This window comes from Myotis lucifugus, unplaced genomic scaffold (assembly GCF_000147115.1).
Source record: "Myotis lucifugus unplaced genomic scaffold, Myoluc2.0 scaffold_31, whole genome shotgun sequence".
Lineage (NCBI taxonomy): Eukaryota > Metazoa > Chordata > Mammalia > Chiroptera > Vespertilionidae > Myotis > Myotis lucifugus.
Window position 1 is genome coordinate 5,153,437 of NW_005871079.1, and position 19,381 is coordinate 5,172,817.

The following is a 19,381-nucleotide window of genomic DNA, read 5'->3' on the forward strand; positions in this document are numbered from 1 at the left end:
TCACCCATCCTTTCCCCTAGTGCTGGGCACTCAGCCTGCCTCCAATTCCCACTCCCACAGTGACATAAAGGGAGCAGAACAATGCAGCAGTTTACCTTGTACTACCAGGCCCTTCATTCTCCTGTAATTACTTCTCTTGTCTGTCTTCCCTTCATTGAGTAGAGGATAATATCCACCAGAACTCATTCCTAGATCACAAGAATGTGCAATGTTTCACTCTTTTTGTTAATCCTCACCCTCATTGATTTTTATTTTTTTAAAAAGTTAAAAAAGATATTTTATTGATTTCACAGAGAAAGGGAGAGAGAGAGAATCATTGATAGACTGTCTCCTGCACAACCCCTACTGGGGACCAAGCCCACAATCCAGGCATGTGCCCTGACCAGGAATCAAACCATGACCTCCTGGTTCATGGGTCGACTCTCAACCACTGAGCCATGCCAGCTGGGCTCCACTGGAGAGAGAAACATTGATGAGAGAGAAACACATTGATTGGTTGCCTCCTGCACGAGCCCGACTAGGGCCTGAGCCACGGAGGAGCCTGCAACCGAGGTACATGCCCTTGACCAGAATTGAACCTGGGACCCTTTGGTCTGCAAGCCGATGCTCTATCCACTGAGCCAAACCGGCCAGAGCTGTAGAGCCACTTCTGATTTGGTTACTCTAATTTTCTGCAAAGCAGCTGTACAGATTGATTTATTAATTTAAAAAACACACCGCAGTGGTAATTTCCAACTCTGGTTTTGCCTTAAGGTTCTAAAATTTTTTTAAAAAGCTACTTAATGCATTTTAATTTAAAATAAATATATGACATTAAAAGGCAAGGGACAGAAAAAGAAAGTGACATGTAACATAGAGACATTTCCAACGTGAGACGTGGCTCACCCAGAGGATAAACACACATTTTGGAAGCTTCTATCACTGACGTATAGAAGGCAAAAGTGAAAAGAATAAAATTTAGATAACAACAAAGCCAAAACTTATACTATCCTCAATACCAAGTGCCAAGCTGGAGTGATAACCGGATAAAGCTGCCCACAGTGAGGTTAGAGGAAGATTCTCACCTTTTCAAAGAAAGAGAGCCATAACTTGTGATATCAATTTTTATTTCTCAGTTATACAGAGAGTCTCTCTCTAAATATATAGTGTTGTTACATATCTTTATATTATTAATTCATACTATTTAAGGATAATTTATTTAATTATTTATCTAAACAAAGTCTAATATATACTTTACTCTGAGCAATCCAATACATGGTAGAAAACCTTTTAAATATATAAAATATTAATTTGTGCACACATAAATGTGTTTAAGGGAGCAAACTACGGAGGCATTGTGATTCAGATGAGCGCTGAAAACACAGTACCATGAATGAATACTTAAAATGGATCTTAATAACACAAAGGCTTGGAGTAGTGACTTCCTCACGCATTTTGGAGTATGTCTTAAAAGATAACCCCATAAACCATTGTATGGCTTCAATAGGAACTTCAGAGTTTTCTTCTACACCCAGCTATTGCCTTCACTCCTTGACAGTATCTTCTGGGGGAGAATTTTTGTTCTTTCTCTTAATCAAGGAACTAAGCAAAGAGCAGTTGCCACGTTGGGAAGTAAATATTTTTGCCCCTTGGTTCCCTTAACTACAAATCTGCAGAACAGTGCAAAACAGTTCCCAGAAGTCAGAACCAAAGCAAGAATGCTCAGAATGCAAGATCTAGATAGCTAATGATGTGAATGTTTACATCTGCATACCTATCTGCTTTAGGGATTAATCCTTCAGGATTCTTCTAGGATTCTATTTATTTGGATTGAATTTACATGGTGGCTTTTCTCTAGCACATGCAATGAAATTAATTTGTCTTTCTAAGATAATAAAGTAGCAAATGCTTAACTATCAGGATGGTTATACAGCCCGTAGAACAGCCCAAATAAAATCACTGATTGGAAAATATGCTTGTAATTTCCGTGTAGGAAGGTTAAACTTCAAACAGAATGCCACCTGAGTAGTCTTCCATGAGAAGGCTGGACCAGTTCAAAGAAAATGTGAATGGTGAGATTGTTGCCACATCTGGCTGAATATAACAAAAGCCCTCTATCAACAACTCTATGTCCGCAGGCTTCACCATTAAGCTGAACACTGGATTCTTCATTACTCCCTGTGGCTAGGGGGACCATGTAATTCATCTTCCAAAATGGGACATAACTGAGCAAAAGGAAGCATCATTAATAATTATGCCAGGGAAACAATGGTAAGTGGGCGGACAAACCGGAATATTGGGTCACCGTACTTATGTCAACACTAAGTTCTGGGAGAGGCATACTTTGGGCTTCCAAAGGTGGCTCTGGGCTGTGAGAGAAGGCATGCTCTAGGGTTTTTCTATAAGACAAGCCGATGTGATGAGGGAGAAGACCCCAAAGAGCACAGTTCAATAAGATACTCAGCTGAGAGAAACCCAGAGGGGAGCACATAACTATGGCTTATGGAGGTATGAGAACATATCTGGAAGGGACACCAACATGAAGCAAATGACATCAGTGAAATTCAGTCACCTGTGCAAAGTCCACTTCACAGCATTTCAAAGCTTATGATACCCAGGGCTCAGAGTGTCATGGACAGCTCTCCTGGATGTAGTTTCCACCTTAAGATTATGGAGGAACTCCATTCTCCACTTCATGTTTATTTTTGCTAGCTAATTAGTAATAGGTGATGCTGGAGACTAAGAATAGTTCCCAGAGTGAGACCAGGACCTCAGCAACACCTGCAAACAGCCCAAAACCTTCTCAGCAGGCTTCACTGAGGGGCATGTAAACACACCTTTTTCAGCTGGCCATGTATTTTTCTGCCAAACTTTATTTTTTAAGAATAAGTTCATTTGAAGTCTTCCTTGTGCATTCTGTTAGAGAAACAAATATCTACATACAAATGGGGGGGGGGCGGGGCAAAGGATGTATGTGCTGGAGCAGGGCTCAGTAAACTTTTCTGTAAAGATTGTAAATGTTTTGGGCTTTGTAGGCTACAGGGTCCATTGCAACTACTCAACTCTGCTGTTACAGTATGAGTGTAGCTGCAGAGAGCTCATAAATAAATCTGTGTGGCCGTGTTTCAGTAAAACATTATGCATGAACACTGAAAGTTGAATAATTTTCAAGTGTCATAAAAATAGTAAGAAAATGTTTTCAAACGAAAACGTGAAAACCAGTCTTAACTAGAAAGCCAGGTGAAAACAGGCGATGGCTACATTGGGAGGTAGTCATCTTCTGCAAGAGGCCCATAGATTCAAAATCACATTGGTATTTTAAAGGACATATAAAAATTATAAAAGAATATTTTGCAAATGATAGTACATACTCATATTTAATTTTTAAACCTGTGATCAGATTACAGTGTTTCAAAGCAGATTACTTTTTATAAGGTATGAGAGAAATTCAGATAACTGAATGGTACCAAACAATGAATTTCTAAGTGGGCCAGCTTACCCTCAAGTCCTTGGCACTTAAAGTAGAACATCTTGAATTAAGTTTATGACCTGAAGCACAGACAGTCACCAAAAATGTGGACAATGATCCTTGAGTTTCTCAATACAGAAGTCTTCAACATTTACTGGAGAAATGCTTTTTTTAAAAAACAAATTCACAGGAAACATGATGCCCAATTTGATCACTAAAATAAAATTGATGTGAACTAGAAAGCCTGGCTTCCCATTGAGAAGTTAGAGACAATTCATTCATGTGGACAAGAACCAAGCGAATAGGTACTTAGTTGAGGGTGGTTTCACTCATTTCTGGTTTCTGGCTGTGTTAAACAGGTTTAGGACTTTAAAAGTGGACTTACGTGGGGACAACATTTCCAGGGAGAGTTGAGCCCAGTGTATTTTAAACCTAAAACAATCACCACGGAGCTAATCTATGGAAGCAAATCCACTTATAATTAACAGTGAATTGAAGTTACCTTATTAGTCAATACCAGTCTAAGAGATGAAATACCACTGCACCACGGGTAAACAAAATATGAAAATGGAAGGTCCTACTTTCTTGCTAAGGTTCAACTAAAATGTTTGAGGCACATAATTGGCAAAATAGGAAAATACACACAATTTCATAAAACATGTTAAGAGTAAACAAATTCCCTTACTGTTTTTCCCCTTAGAAACTTAGAATGGCACCAGGTAGTGCAAAGGGGAAAAAAGTACCATCAGCCCTGTCTCTTCCAGGTAGATAAGTCTCAACAGAACCACGAAGCAGAAAGGCATCCTCTTCTTCCTGCCATGGCCAACTAGGGCTTCTCTTTTAACTTCAGGTCAAGACTTGAAAAAAAGGAAGAAAAAAATGAGAAACGGAGTGAGAAACAGTCAGCAATGATTGAGGGTGGCATGTGTTTGCTTCTTTTTTCTCAAAGGACTTACTGAAAACACATCATGCAAGTTTTTTACACTGAAAAATTTGGTAAAACAAAGGATGGAACCTGTTTATTTTTACAAAACTGTTTCTGGAAGCATTTTACACCTTTTGAAGTGATTGAAGGAGGCAAAAGACCCGTGTTAAGCCTTGTTCCTTAAATTGATTACTATGAAGAATGTTATTGCGTTTTGGAAATAAGGGATCTACCGATTTTTAGTAAATGATTGTTCCTTGTGGGGCAAATAAATGATCTGCCTGAAATAAGTAATATGTGATGAGTGATAGTCAGAAAGTACAAACAATGAAACAGCAATGGCAAATAAAAAACAAACACCCAACCCCAACATTTCCTAGTGCCAAAGGATTTGCCTGAAAGGGGTTAGCCTACTATAATGAGATGGATTCTTATAACCTAAGATAAGCTTGTTTTTAAGAATGTCTAGTGAGTTCCCAAATATCTAGAGAATAAGTCTAAAATGTCCTCGGGCCACTGTGTCTCTCTTTTGCCTCTGAGTGAACATGATGAGGAAAATAAGACATTTTTTGGGGGGAGACCAGTAGTCTGACTCTGTACCTAGTTAATCAGTATCCCTAATGCATATTCCCATTAGCCTATAGTCTAGTCCAGCGATGGTGAACCTATGACACGCGTGTCAGAGGTGACACGCGAACTCATTTTTTTGGTTGATTTTTCTTTGTCAAATGGCATTTAAATATATAAAATAAATATCAAAAATATGTCTTTGTTTTACTATGGTTGCAAATATCAAAAAATTTCTACATGTGACACGGCACCAGAGTTAAGTTAGGGTTTTTCAAAATGCTGACATGCCGAGCTCATCACTGGTCACTGCTCCTTCCTTAATTATCTGGTCTTGCAAGACCTGTTTACCTAAATACTCACATTTTATAGAGGCCATAAATCATGAACCATACACAACCCCCGGAGGGGGTTATCAGCAACGGCACCAGGCCAGGCCTTTAGGTGTGGTCTCATGGCCCCCACCCCAATACACAGGGCTTTTTGCAAAGCTCGGGAAAGGTCCGGAAGTCTGATCCTTATTTGGGGACAAAGAAACCAAAGGGTATAAAGAGAAAGCTTCCTCCATGTTGGTTTGCTCAGGATTTGGAAACAGGCTCTCCTGAGTCACTGTACGAGTACATCTGGAAATAAATGGTTTTTTTCCTGTATCTTGGAGTACTCCTGTATATTTTTTGGTGGCCTGGTAAATTCTGTAACAAACGTATCATGACTTTCTGATATCTACCAGAGAAGAGAGCTATACTCAGTGAACACGCAGAGGAGGAATTTCAGCCATGAAAAAAGAAAAAAATTCATTTGCTGAAAAGGGCCATTGGGAAATATCTGCAGATTTCACTTAGATCCGCCCTCCTGAGGCAGAAGTGCAAGGGTTACTCTGCTTGTGGAATTTGCAGCCGCTGAGCAGTGCTCCTGTGGCAGCTTTGCAAATAAAGCCATTGGTGATCCGCACTGCCTGCTCATCCAGCTTAAGGTAGTGAAGAATCTTTCCTTTGAAATACCCTCAGCAGTTCTACCCCTTATTAGTTCTAGGGCCTTGGCCAAGTTACCTACCTTCTCTAAGCTTCCATTTCTGTATCTGTAAAATAGAACAATCATCTCTCACAGCTTGATTAAGTCTAAAGTGTTTTCAACTGTACACAGTGAACACATAGTAAATGTCTATTAGTAGTACTAGTATAGATTAGTAGTAGTAGCTTGGTGTCTTTGAAATGGGAAAATCATGTTTGCATAATTACTCTACTTATAATAATCTTGTCTCCTTGGGGAGTTTTCGGACCCAGACATGTTAACTGCCAGGACAGGTCAGGTCACCATGGATAGTAATCTCTTTTTTATGCCTTCAAGGATCTGACTTGTTTTCTTATCTGCAGAGTTTTACCATGGAGTTCTCCTGTTATCCACTATGACCCCTAGATCTTTTTCTAGCATGCCTTTACAAAACAGGTCCTTCTTGATCTTGTTTTCAATTCTACTTCCCAGCTGCAGTTATTACCAGAAGTCTGCAGTAAGTTTGATTTGATGATTGGGATTTTATTCTTTCTTCCATGTTGATGATTCAGTTTCTCTCACAGACCAAGAGAATATATATTAAACCAACATTTGGGGCACACTGTCTGAAAAGTGTGAATGTAGGTCAGAATGTTTGAAGTCATCTTGGAAAGTTTAAAGTGCACAGTCACTTTTTTTTAACCCTCTAGACCCCTGATAAAATCTTAAAAAACAAACAAACAATAAAAAACAACCCACGTATGCTATGATGCACATTTTTAAACACCTCATTTTTCATACTGACTTTTTTGTAAACCTTCTAGGGTTTAATTTATCCCTTCAGCTTTGGGTAAACAAACAAACAGAACCCAATGAAACCTATTTCCCCAGTTTATGGAAGAAGCAAGAGACAGTCAAAAGTGAACGATTTTTAAGTAAATACAGAAAACCACACTGAAGATTTTTTGAGACAACAGTTATCTTGTAGATCTAATCAAGCTACCAACAATGCTACTAATTTAAGTCTCCCCAAATAGAAGCACATCCCCTGGATCATGTACGCTTTTTTAAAATGTAAAAATATAAAAAGGCATGTTGCAAGTTTTAGGACACATCTGAATAAATAATTTCCAAACCTAAAAGTGAGGGAGGCAAGCACCTTGGGCTACTTTGAGAAATGGTATGCTTTCTAGAAAACAAAACAAAACAACAAAAAATAACAACAAAGAAAACCCACGTACTTTTAATCAGCATTGAAATATGAAAGGAATATTCCTCACGTTTGGCAAATGGGCTTAGTTTTCTATAATTTTCCAGTGAGACTAGCAACCTTCTGACAATTTTCCTGTAGGCCATTTTATTTCTAACGTGTTAAATGAAGCCGCTTACAACGTGTCTAACAATAGTGCTTAATAATAGATAAAAACACTGTGTTTAGGTAGAAAGAGGGGGAAGACAGGCATAGCCTCCCTTCTCGCTCTGTGGGAAATGAGAGGCCACTACAGCATCAGGACACACTTCATCTTATCCACAGCCTGACTGAGTTCCTTGGAAGAGCCTTTGCCCATTTTGCAGTTTACCCATTCAGTACTAGAAGGTGTAAAATGCTTCCCCACAGGAACCAGAAGGAAAACGAAGCCCCTTATTCTAACACAGAAGAAAGCCAGAAATCCAGGGCTGGAAGTCAGTAGGGAGAATTCTTAGCCACTCTTGCCCCTCATCCCGGATCTCAGTCTGCACCAGGACCACGTGCCTCCCAAGGGCTTGGCAAGAGAGGGCTGAAGCATGGAGAATGGTTCTGAGAAGCAGGAAGAACATTAGTAATTTGCAGCATCCCTTCCTCTCCCATGTCCAGCCCTGGAACAAACCCAAACAAGAAGCAGTGCTTTGCTCTCTCTCCAACCCAAAAGGGACTATAAACAAATGAGGAACAAAACAGACCAGGTAGACAAAGGAGTGGGTATGCCCGCAGATGTAGCAGCCATAGGCCAGAGAGTGACATTCTGTCCACACAGCTCATTAACTGCGGTTGCAGGACTCTGCTCTAGGGGGCGCTGTTTTGCAGAGAAAGGTCAGATTTGCAAAAAGAATTCTGGTGGGCCAAGGGACAGGTATTTTTCTTTGCAGAATTTCTGTGTGGCAATTAGCTTGAAGCAACTGTCATCATCTCAAAGGTGTGGGACAATGTAAACTTCAAAAAAATAGTTGTGTGATTTCAAAGGTCCCTTGACAGCCTTTGTTCTTGGGTGCTTTTCAGCTGGGACCTTTTCTATGGATTTTTGTGTGCATAAACTTCCTTAAACTGTAAGATCACCATGGCAACTGGAGAAATATTGCACTGTGATTCTATAACTTCCCTTGTGACCGCGAGGGAAAGGAGACCCAAAGAAAACAAAACGTGACAATAGCTAAGACATTTAAATCTGATGTTTGCCCCTCCTTCCGGATTGGGGGGAAGAAGGGCAATTTAAAATTCTCCACAACTCAAAACAGGTTAGGAGCCCCTAACTGGGTGGCCAGGTTCCCTCTGAGAGCATGTTGGTGACCACAGTTCATTCCCTGAAACGGACGAGGCCAATAATGAACTGTTTTCTTAGGCGCCTAATTTTGTCCTCGCTAGTCTTTGGTTAGGTCGGAGGTTGCACACCCATTCCAGCATGAAGACCACTTCCCTTGGATTTCAAAACCACCGTCACTGGAACTGCACTGCAGATTCCAGTCCCGGCTCTGGGCCACTTTACGACTGTAAAACACTGGGCTGGTCAGACAATCTCCCTCGGCTGCTCTTTCCTTACATATAAAATGTACCTCATAGGCTTATTCTGAGGATAAAAATCAGCTAATGTGTGTGAAGCTTTTTATAGAGCCTGACATGTGGTAAGAACTCACTACGGGTTTGATTTCTATCTCTCACAGGACAGGACTAGATGAACTAGATCATTCCTCCAGCCCCATCCAGACTCAACTGCCTCTTGGAATTTTCGAAACAAACAAAAAGTTCTCTCCCATGCATCAAAATATTAAGTTCAAATGGAAGTCCCAACTTTCACTAGTTAAAATAGGTGATGTTAATTCAGAAAGCAGACTTGCATTCCTCTCACCCAAATGTCCTTACATTTAGCTCTAAATTCATTTTCTCCCAATGTGTGCATTGGAAAAATAGGATGCTACGTCTAAACGTCGGCTGTCTATAAGGAATATAATGGTGACCAATGAGACGGTGTTAAGATGGCCCAGTCCATTTTCAGTTTCTAATTTCAGGAGTGGAGAACATGAACGCTGAACATCTGAACGAGGTTTACCCAGTCCTCAATATATGTTTCTTTCAGAGCCCAGCCATACAATACTGCAAGTAACCACAGAGCTGTTACTGACGATGAATTCTTACTCCTTCTCCATAGAAGACAGTTCTGGATCATTGTAAAGGCAGCTAGTTCTGAGTGCAAGGAAAAAACAGGAAGCAGTAAACATTTTCTCCACTGTTACACTTTGCAAGCACAAAAGACTTGGGCATTTTAAACTGCTTAATGTTGTCCCATTGCCAATATTAAGCATATCTACACCTGCAATGATGCAATTAAGCTGTGATTCTTTTACTGTTAGTTTCGAAATATAGTAATTGCCCATCATTGAGAAATATATAAAGAGGATTGAAAACTCCAAACACCTCCAAGTGGGCTCTTCTGACCTTGTCATTTTCCCTCCTGATTTTTCCAATCTAGCTTATTCCGGGAACATATTGCAAATTTTTATTTATAATCCAAATAGTATAATGTTTTATATACAAAGAACAATCCCTCTCAAGCAGCTTAATTTCACTTACATATAACACTTAACTTTCTATTTTCAAAAGAATGAGGATTTTCCAAGACACTAAAAGGAAAAATGCTAGTGTCAGCTTTCCTTGTCCTTGTTTCAGGAAAATAATAGGACACTTGCTACCATACAGCTGAGCTGTGTTCAGGTAAGACAAGTGAATCCCAACAATAACCAGAACTGAATATGTCCAGAAAGAAAAATGTAACCCTATGAAATCATGAAATAAAAGTTGTGTTAGGGTGTATGAATGTGTTTATGCTTTTTTGGTGTAATATTAGCTGCTTTTGATATTTCATATTGGTGCAATTCCTCTGTTAGCAAATTTTAGATTTGCTTTCTATTAATTTCCGATGAAAATTTTTACTTTTTCTCCTCTGTTAACTCTTTTATTGTTGGCAAACAAACACTAGTTACAGGGATTCTGTGATCTTTTTTACATGTGAGAATTCCTTTTATACTGTGAATAATTTCACAAATTTATATATCTATTTGCAAATAAGAGGCATGGTTATCAATGTTAAAGCCCGAAGGCTATCTCTCTCTGGGAAGGGCAGAGGGCTTCCCCGCCCCCCCGTCTCCCCACCCTTCTCTCTGATGATCTGGTATTTGCATGGAGTATATTTAGCAACTCTAGTGAACAAGGACAGTCAGGCAAGTGTTGACAGTGTGCTAGAAAAACCTAGCAAAGCTGGACTGGAATCAAGGAAGGGCAATCTTCCAAAGCTAGCTTTTCTGGTTTTTAACTTCGCATACTTCTTCCAAAGAAAACAGGAATTTGCCATCCAGTAGATATTGTCACTCTAAAGGCAGCAGGTGGATTTTGCACCATTTTCAATCTAAGAATGGCTCTCTATATACAATGTAACTTTCAAAAGTATTTTTTTTCTGTATAGATGTAAAGTTTAAAAAAAAATAAGGCAGGCTGAAGAAATCACCTTCTGAAAGGCAGTGAGAGGTGCTGGTGGCGGTGTGTGTATGTGGAGAGAGAATGAATGTTTGAAAACACAGGTGGGAGTAAAGCAAAACAATAGACAGGTAGGTTTTGTTCCCTGGCAGGGTATATGCTTGCCTTTATGCAGCTTTCTAATAAAGGTCACGTAGAAAGCCATGGTGCATTTGTCTGTTAATAGAAAGAACCTGGGATATCTGGCTTCTACAGGCTCACCACAGATCTGCAGTGACTGTGTTTGTTGAACCCCAAATCATCATGCACAGTCTGTCCAAGGATCTGGGGGTCACCTTAGAGGCTGAAAAGTTGTTGAGAAGATGTAGTTGGTTTGACAGAACGGTAGGATACAGAGGCATTTCAATCATTGGTGGGATCAACAGTAAAATTCTTTCTCCTTGCACATTTTCAAATGTGCAAATATATTTCAATTTCTCATAACATGTAATGTCACCATCAAAAGAAGGAGGGTCAATTGGAGGAAAATTCAGATAGGTGGCTTAGCCACTGATTCCAAAGTCAGAGCATAGAGCCCCCTAAGACAAATCTAATTATATTTATGTGGCCAATTACTTTAAGGTGGTGATTCTCAAAGCAAGGTCCTGAGACCAGCATCAATGGGAACTATTAGAAATACAGGCTCTTGGGCCTGCTAAATTGGAAACTTTGCTGGGAGGCCCAGGATGCAGTGTTTTAGCAAGTGCTTCAGGTTATTCTGAGGCACAATAATACTGCTCCACAGCAACAATCTTAATCTTATGCATATTCATCAATTTATGCAGCAAAAATTTACTGAGCATCTACTATGTACTGGGGATGAGCTTGGTGCTTCTTTTAGGAAGGAGATCAAGACATCTCAGCATGACCTGAGACTATTTAGAAACCTGGGGAGACCAGGGGGTGGGCACAGGAAAGAGAACAAAAGGAAGGGGTTGAGAGAAAAAAAGAAAGCTACCCAACTGAACCAAATATGATAACTGTTTCTCAATGGTAGCTATGCAGGAAGAGTAAAAATATGGATGGGGGGGGGGGAAGTCTACTGAAAGAGGCAAGATTATATGGTACTAATGAAAAAACATGGCAATCTGACTTTCTAATGGGTTTGGCTGGAAAATCATTGATGTCAGTTCCCCCCATTTTTTTGTTTTTGTTTTAAATATATTTTATTGATTTTTTACAGAGAGGAAGGGAGAGGGATAGAGAGTTAGAAACATCGGTGAGAGAGAAACATCGATCAGCTGCCTCCTGCACACTCCCCACTGGGTATGTGCCCGCAACCAAGGTACATGCCCTTGACCAGAATCGAACCTGGAACCCTTGAGTCCGCAGGCCGACATTCTATCTGCTGAGCCAAACCGGTTAGGGCCCCCATTTTTTGTCTTGGAAAAAACTTTCTAATTTCATAAATATGTTATCCTTAAAAAAAAAAAGAATCTTAGCCCGACCAGTGTGGCTCAGTGTTGACTGTTGACCTATGAACCAGGAGGTCATGGTTTAATTCCTGGTCAGGGCACATGCCTGGGTTTCGGGCTCAATCCCCAGTGGAGGGTGTGTAGGAGGCAGGTGATCAATGATTCTACTCAACATTGATGTTTCTATCTCTCTCTCCCTCTCCCTTCCTCACTGAAATCAATAAAAATATATATTTTTTAAAAAGAATCTTAACGAGAAACTCATTACTGTTTCTCTCTCTGGGGAATCTCATGTCACAGTGCAATTTGAGTACCAATGAATGCTTTACATTACACCAATATTTGGTTCCTTGATTTCTAATATCTTCCCTCCACAACTTCTTGTTTTCAATAGTTGAGTTAGAGCCTAAGAAGAATTTGTTAGAGTAAAAATTTACATAATTTTGAGTATTGTTAGTCTAACTGGGTGTTAGTTATGTTAAAAGAAAACTAGAGGATAGAAATATTGTACCAGTAAACTACCCTAATGCTAAACTTTCTAAAGCAAAAAACTTTCCTTGAATTTTTAACCCAAAAGATTCACACTAGAGGGAAATAATCCTAAAGATTACGTGCAATAAAAATGGGCCATAGGAAAAAAAATCTAAATGGATTGTTTTCATGAGGAATTGCCATTTACATCTCTGCAGAAAAATGCCACTAATTAAGATCTTATTTATACAGAATTTGTAGCTGTTTGCACATTGTCCAGATTTCCTGCATTTGCAATGTCTGTTAAAATGGGAGCTGGTCATAAAAATTAACAGTGTAAGCAACATTTGAAATAGAGAAATACAGCAAACATGCCAAATAGTACTTGTCTCCATTTAACATATAGTGTCAGAAAAATTACTTGTAATTTGGAAATAAAAAAAAGGAAATTACTGGATATTCTTTCAAAGCAGCGCTGAGTGGACTGAAGGACTATTTTACAACTCTTAGGACCAGAGGTTCACTTTTAGATTTTTGTTGAGCAGAGATGCAAATAATGTTTGTCCAGCATTCTAGTAAAAGATAACCCTAAGGTTGTTTATTGCCCTGCTGAACATTAATCAGTTTTGTACCTAAACCAACAATCTTATCCTAACATTCCTTCATAAATTGCCTATTGATCTCTAGCTTCAGAAATGCTCTTTGAACTGGTTTTAACACCTTACTGGTTCCTTCATTAAGTAATTAGTTAAATAAAATCACTGGCATGAATTCATTTTATATTTGCATTAAAGTTATGATTTTGCCTTTTTGAAAATTATACTTTAACAATAGTGAGCAATGGTGTTTTTTTTTCTGTTTAGCCAAACAGCTCAAAAGCTGTTGATTAAGCAATATTTCCAAGTCACTAAATAAGGTGTTGAAAAATAGTATTGGAAAGTCATTAAATTGGTTCTACAAAAATAATTTCCACTTGTATCATTTCTCTCCATTAGTAAGGTTTTGTTGCCCCAATATAACATCCAGATGATCGTTATAGTATATGTGTTATATATATACTAGAGGCCCAATGCACAAAATTCGTGCAAGAGTAGGCCTGCTGGCACTGGCTTCTCTCTGGCACCTGGGACCCGGGCTTCCCTCACAGTCCCAGCTTTGTCCGGAAGGTCGTCCGGAAGGACGTCTGGTCTAATTAGCATATGACGCTTTTATTATTATAGTGTGTGTGTGTGTGTGTGTGTGTGTGTGTGTGTGTGTGTGTACCTGTGGTGCATAAAATTGCATGTGCATTTAAAAAAAATAAACAACAGTAACAAATACGTTCTTCAAGATAACCCAAGATTCTGGGGAAATAGGCTATAGGACAAATAACTGTAACTGTGTCTATCACAGACAAAGGGAACTTCTAAATAGCAGCGTTATTATCAGGATGCAAAAAATACAACACCCGGCATGCAGGCTCTCCCAACTCATTCCTGAAATGCAAGCCAACACCACGCCAGCTGCTGAATGAAAACCAAGTCTTACTTAGTTGCTTCTGATGCTTCCCTCAGTTCTTCATCCAGTCTGCATGAGCAAAAAGCATCAATGTAGAAAACAAAACAAAGAAAAAAAGCAAGCAGAGCGTGAGACAGTCACCCAGCAAAGCAGAGCCAAACGTAAGTGGAGCGGATTAGCTTTCAAAAACCATCCTGTGGAGCCCTGAGAGACAATCCTTCAATTAAATATGGAGTCATTTCCTCCCATTCAGTGTTTACTTTGCAAAATCCTTCATAATGGTGAATATGAAAGTTGCAAGGAGATCGGAAACATGCTGGCTGAAAAAAGCTGAAAACATCCACATCAGCCTGTTGGGTAATTAAAGTTAGCTTGCAGCTTGGGCCACGTCAGGGATGTATCTGTTTAGTAGGTTTCAGTTGCAAATTAGGTTGACCTCAACAGCTTTACACACAAGACAAAGACCGAGAATGGTATACACAAGGGACTGGTGCAAGGGCTCTGGTAGCATGTTGAGGTCACCCACGAATAAGACAATGGTGCACACACACAGAGGGTCCAGCATGACTTGTAGATCAAGAGATTTTTACCTCACACTTCTCTTATGAGATTTCTCTTCATCGTACCTTATGAGATAAAAAATGGATGCAATGAGGAAAATGAGCCAACGGATGAAAACAAAAAGACAGGTCAATGTTTTAAAGAACAGTCAGAACATGAGAGAAAAAGCCTACCCAAATAGTAATCCCATTGCATTTTGGGAGAAATCTTATTTTAATTAGATATAACCAATGATTTAGGATTTCTAATGTTAGACAGCCAATCCTCATTATTTGCAGATTTTGTTTGCAAATTCGCCTACTTGCTAACCTTTGTTTGCAACCCCCAACTCAAGACCTGTGGCACTTTTCATGATCACTTGTGGATGGCCTTAGAGCGGCAGGAAATGTGCGCCACCTGATGTGCACTTGCCCAGCTGATGTGGCAGGTGAGGCTCTGCCTTCTTGTTCCAGCTCTCATGTTGTAAACACGTGTCCTTTTTGCCATCTATTAAGTGCCATGGTTTGGGGTTGGTTTGTTTGTTTTGCTTTTTGTTGGTATTTTGCCATTTAAAATGGCCCCCAAACATAGTGATAAAATGCTGTGTAGTGATCTCAAGCACAAGAAGGCTGGGTTGTACCTTATGGGGAATATATGTGTGTTAGATAAACTTTGTTCTATAGTGTTGTTGGCCATGAGTTCAATAATAATGAATCAGCAATATATATCTAGCAAGGTATCTTTAAACAGAAACACATAAAACAAGGTTATATATTAATTGGTTGATGAAAATGTGACCAGAGGCTCAAAGGAACCTAACCCTGTACTTCCTCTAGGAACAACAGTTTAGTATTTGCTCTTTGGTGTTCTAGAACATCACCCCAGCAAATAACAAGAATTGACTATAATCAGTGACTAGAAGTTTGATTCCAGATTAGGCAAGTGTTTCTTTCATTTAAGCCCTTTGATGACAAGCTCCATCCCAGCTGAATATTGCTGCTGGGATTGGTTGAGATCAGATACTCTGAATGTTACACAGTGATAGGACGGAGCTATGGCTTGTATCGATTTGAAAATGGCATAACATGAAAATGAAGCAATGAAGGCCAGTAACAAAAATGGCAGAAAAGCCGACCAGAGGAGACGGGTTATGGAAGACAGGAGATAACATGGATACATGAGGAGGACATGAGTGGCTGTAAATTTCTTTCTCCAGAAGAAAATCTTTCCAAATAAAACCCTTCCTCCTGAAGTGACTTTTTAATGGAGCCCTTGGAAACGAATGTGTGTAGATGAATGAAAAGGGCATGTTTAACTTTTCAACTAAAGTTTCTCACATGACAGTGAGTCTCTAAAAGCAACATGATAATAATAAATAACATTCTGGGCCACCACCTTTGTGCCAGGAGGCTTTCTGAATGCTTTGTGTACTTTGTTTTCATTTGGTCCTCAGGGCCATGCCATGACCTGCGCCTCACTTCTCCAGTACACCGAGGCTGAGGCTGAGGCTGAGGCTGAGGCTGAGATGCAGAGAGTTTTCATATGTTGCTTGAAGTCTCAGAGACACTTAGAGCCAGTAAGGAAGATTCACATCTAATACTAAGCTTCCAAAGCCCATTCTCTCATCTTTTCCCCACAGCCACCCTATAGAAGCATTACCTTATTTGCCTAGAGCAGTGATGGCGAACCTTTTGAGCTCGGCGTGTCAGCATTTTGAAAAACCCTAACTTAACTCTGGTGCCGTGTCACATATAGAAAATTTTTTGATATTTGCAACCATAGTAAAACAACGACATATTTTTGATATTTATTTTATATATTTAAATGCCATTTAACAAAGAAAAATCAACCAAAAAAATGAGTTCGCGTGTCACCTCTGACACGCGTGTCATAGGCTCGCCATTACTGGCCTAGAGTGTGGACAATGCTCACTTTCACTTGAAGAGAGGATGTCCTTGTCATTTTTTACAAATAGAGACAGTATTATAGGAGGTGAGTGCTCCAGTACTTTCTTTTAATTTAAAGAGTAGGAGTTGATTTTTGAGATGGGGCGCACCATTTTGAAGCAGCAGGCCAGAGCTGTGAGGTGTGCTGGTTGTGGGAACCTTAGAAGCTAAAGAAGATGAGAGCCATTGCTGGGGCTTTACGAACACTCTGCTTGATTCGGCTGAGCCAACTGCCACTCTAAGCCCAGTCAGCACCCTAGGTTCTTGCCTGATGCTGGGATGTAGGGAAATCAAATGCATCTACTCCTGAGCTTTGACTTTGGATGGATACATTAAAGGAGGAGAAGGAAACTACTAGGAAAGGGCTCAGGAACTCGGCTGCCAGCCAAACCGATTCTAGTTCCATCTTTCCTTGTTCCTACTTATTCTTTCCATGAGCAACTTCTCTTTACTGACGTGTCTTCCCATATCTGTGAATGATATAGAGCGCAGTTGGCATAGAAACACGCTAAATGAGAATCCTTCCCTTTCAGTTTCTATGCCTTTTTTTTTTAATGAGGACTATTTATTTTTATGGGGGTGCCCAGATTGGAAGGTCCATTTTCTTATCCATCTTCTGAAGAAAGATGGGGTATCCTTGTCTATTTTCTTTGAGCTGATGGTTACCTTCCTCTCAATTCGATTCAAATAAAAAACGAGGGAATTAGACACAGTGAAACAAAACACGACCCACAGAAAGCACTGGTTCTTTGCAACCACGAAACAAGAGGAGTATTCACTCTCCGGTATCTGTGTTTTTAAGTTCTAGCTCCAAGTGGTTGTTTAGTTAACTTATACTCCTATTTTTGTAGCACAATCCTGTGGCCTTCAGCATCAGCGCTGGTGCCTTCATTACCCCGTGCTGAGTGAGGAACTGTCCCTAACCGCCACTCACCACTCAGCCTCATTTTTCACCTGAAGGGAACCATGAAGGAAAAGGATTCAGAAGAAAACAGAGAAAGGTTACTTCCCCTCCCCCCTCTTTCCCTAGGGTCATGCAGACAAATAACTTTATACAAGGCGATAAAGAAATCCGTGCTATGCTCACACCCGATTGTGTCTGTGTGGAGTGGGAGACACAAGTAACAGATGTGCTGATTGTGTTAAATTTATGCTTTCTCCAAAATGATAGTAAAATTCAGAGTGAAAATGAGCACTAGTCAATACTTCCAAAGAAAGATTATGTGAAAAAGGATCTAAAAGAACAGAACACTAATCTTGAGTTCTAAGATAGATATATATATATAGAGAATATTTAAAATTTCTTTTAACCATAAGATAATGCCATTTCCCCACTACTGAAGAAATGAGTTGTTTTCCAAAGAAATGAGTTGTTTTCCAATCTCCTTTTCCAAACATGCAATATTTCTTACCAAATCTTCAGAACCATCAGGACTTACTTGATGATGCTCTCTGGAATCTGGATGCAATCCATTGGGATCAGCCCACTGAGCTCTGATAAGCTGTTGACATATTTAATTTTACTGCTGAATTTTGAACTAAAAAAAAGGAAGGAAAGAAGAATCTATGATTAGTTGCTCCTTCATCCCTCCTAAGGTCACTGCCTCTTCTTGAAAATCCCGATATACTTAATACCTTGTCCCAGCACTCTCTTGAGCAGAAAGGATACATTATCTGAGTAGTTACTACGTGCCAGAGACTAAGTGGTTTATATAAATTATCTCATTTATTTCTTAGTACAGGCTAGTGCAGTAGGCACTCCTATTATTCTCTTTTTAAAGATAAGGTAACCAAGACACAGGGAGTTAAGTACTCACCACCAGTAAGTGGCAAAGCCTGGATTTATACTCTGGACCACACATCACATGACCTCCTGTGGTTCCTGCCACTCTGCACTGTCACTGGTTATGGTTTGCTTGTTTGTTTATTTGTTTTTAACAAACAAAAATCTTGTCATTTTATTCTTCTTTCTTTCTTTTTTTAGTTTTAGTTACATTTTAAATATTTTTAAAATTTTTCTGTAAAGTTTTAGTCTGAGAGTTCATTCCAGATGAACCAAAGTTAAAAACCGGTTCCAATGATTGGGTTTCAATTACAAACCACTTCCATCTAAATGATTAGATGTTTTATAAGAATGCATGTCTCCATTACTGGTGTAATTGCAAACTAATTTTAAAAATGCATTATTATTCCACTTGAAAGGGAACTTGATCAAGCATTGAATTTTCTCAGATGGTTTCAAATGAAAAGGTCCTCCCCAGTCTATTGGGATTGTGCTGAGCTGTCGGCCAACTGTACTTCCTTCTGTTTCAACTACTGTGCATTCTAGCAGGAAGCTTCTCAAGGTCATGTCTCTATAGATCTATCTTTCCATTTTACTTGCAGTTTTGACCCCGGGTCACTGGCTGTGCCTGGTGAGCAACTTCCTCCCCGTACCGTCACTTCTAGCCCTCCTGATGAGTCTTGGGTGAACGCACACTACCAATGATATGCTACACTGGACCTCTTCCTTCCTCCAGATTATTGTGCCAGACTCAGGTTTTGATAAAAGACAGTGAATGGAGTGAGTGGGAGGAAGTAGGCACGCAAGGGGAAACCTCCATCTCCGGTGTTACGTTCGCTGGAATGTACAGTTCTCTAAACATGCCACCTCCTCTCCTTCTTGGTATATTTGTACCTGCTATTTCCTCTACCAGGTTTTAGTGAGCCAATCCTATTAGTTTGTCAAAATTCACCTTGCCCAGCCAGTGTGGCTCAGTGGTTGGGTGTCAACTTATGAACCAGGAGATCATATTTTGATCCCCGGTCAGGACACATGCC

The 19,381-nt window shown here is 39.7% G+C and overlaps 1 protein-coding gene across 7 annotated transcripts in view; it reads right to left on the minus strand.

Moving 5' to 3' along the window:
* Positions 1 to 2,834: 2,834 nt before the first annotated feature.
* The window catches only part of PRUNE2 (prune homolog 2), a 208,397-nt gene continuing 191,850 nt past the window's right edge, over positions 2,835 to 19,381 (minus strand). For 3 of the 7 annotated variants that reach the window (XM_023752391.1, XM_023752390.1, XM_023752395.1), the window contains 4 exons: positions 18,001 to 18,099; positions 14,666 to 14,701; positions 14,106 to 14,144; positions 2,835 to 4,305 (listed from right to left, as the gene is read on the minus strand). In XM_023752391.1, the coding sequence (XP_023608159.1) occupies positions 4,275 to 4,305; positions 14,106 to 14,144; positions 14,666 to 14,701; positions 18,001 to 18,099 (205 nt within the window). In that variant the 3' untranslated portion in view covers positions 2,835 to 4,274. Of the gene's footprint in view, positions 4,306 to 14,105; positions 14,145 to 14,665; positions 14,702 to 17,973; positions 18,100 to 19,381 lie in introns of all 7 variants that reach the window. The other 4 variants (XM_023752392.1, XM_014454127.2, XM_014454126.2 and 1 more) reach the window with 3 other exon arrangements.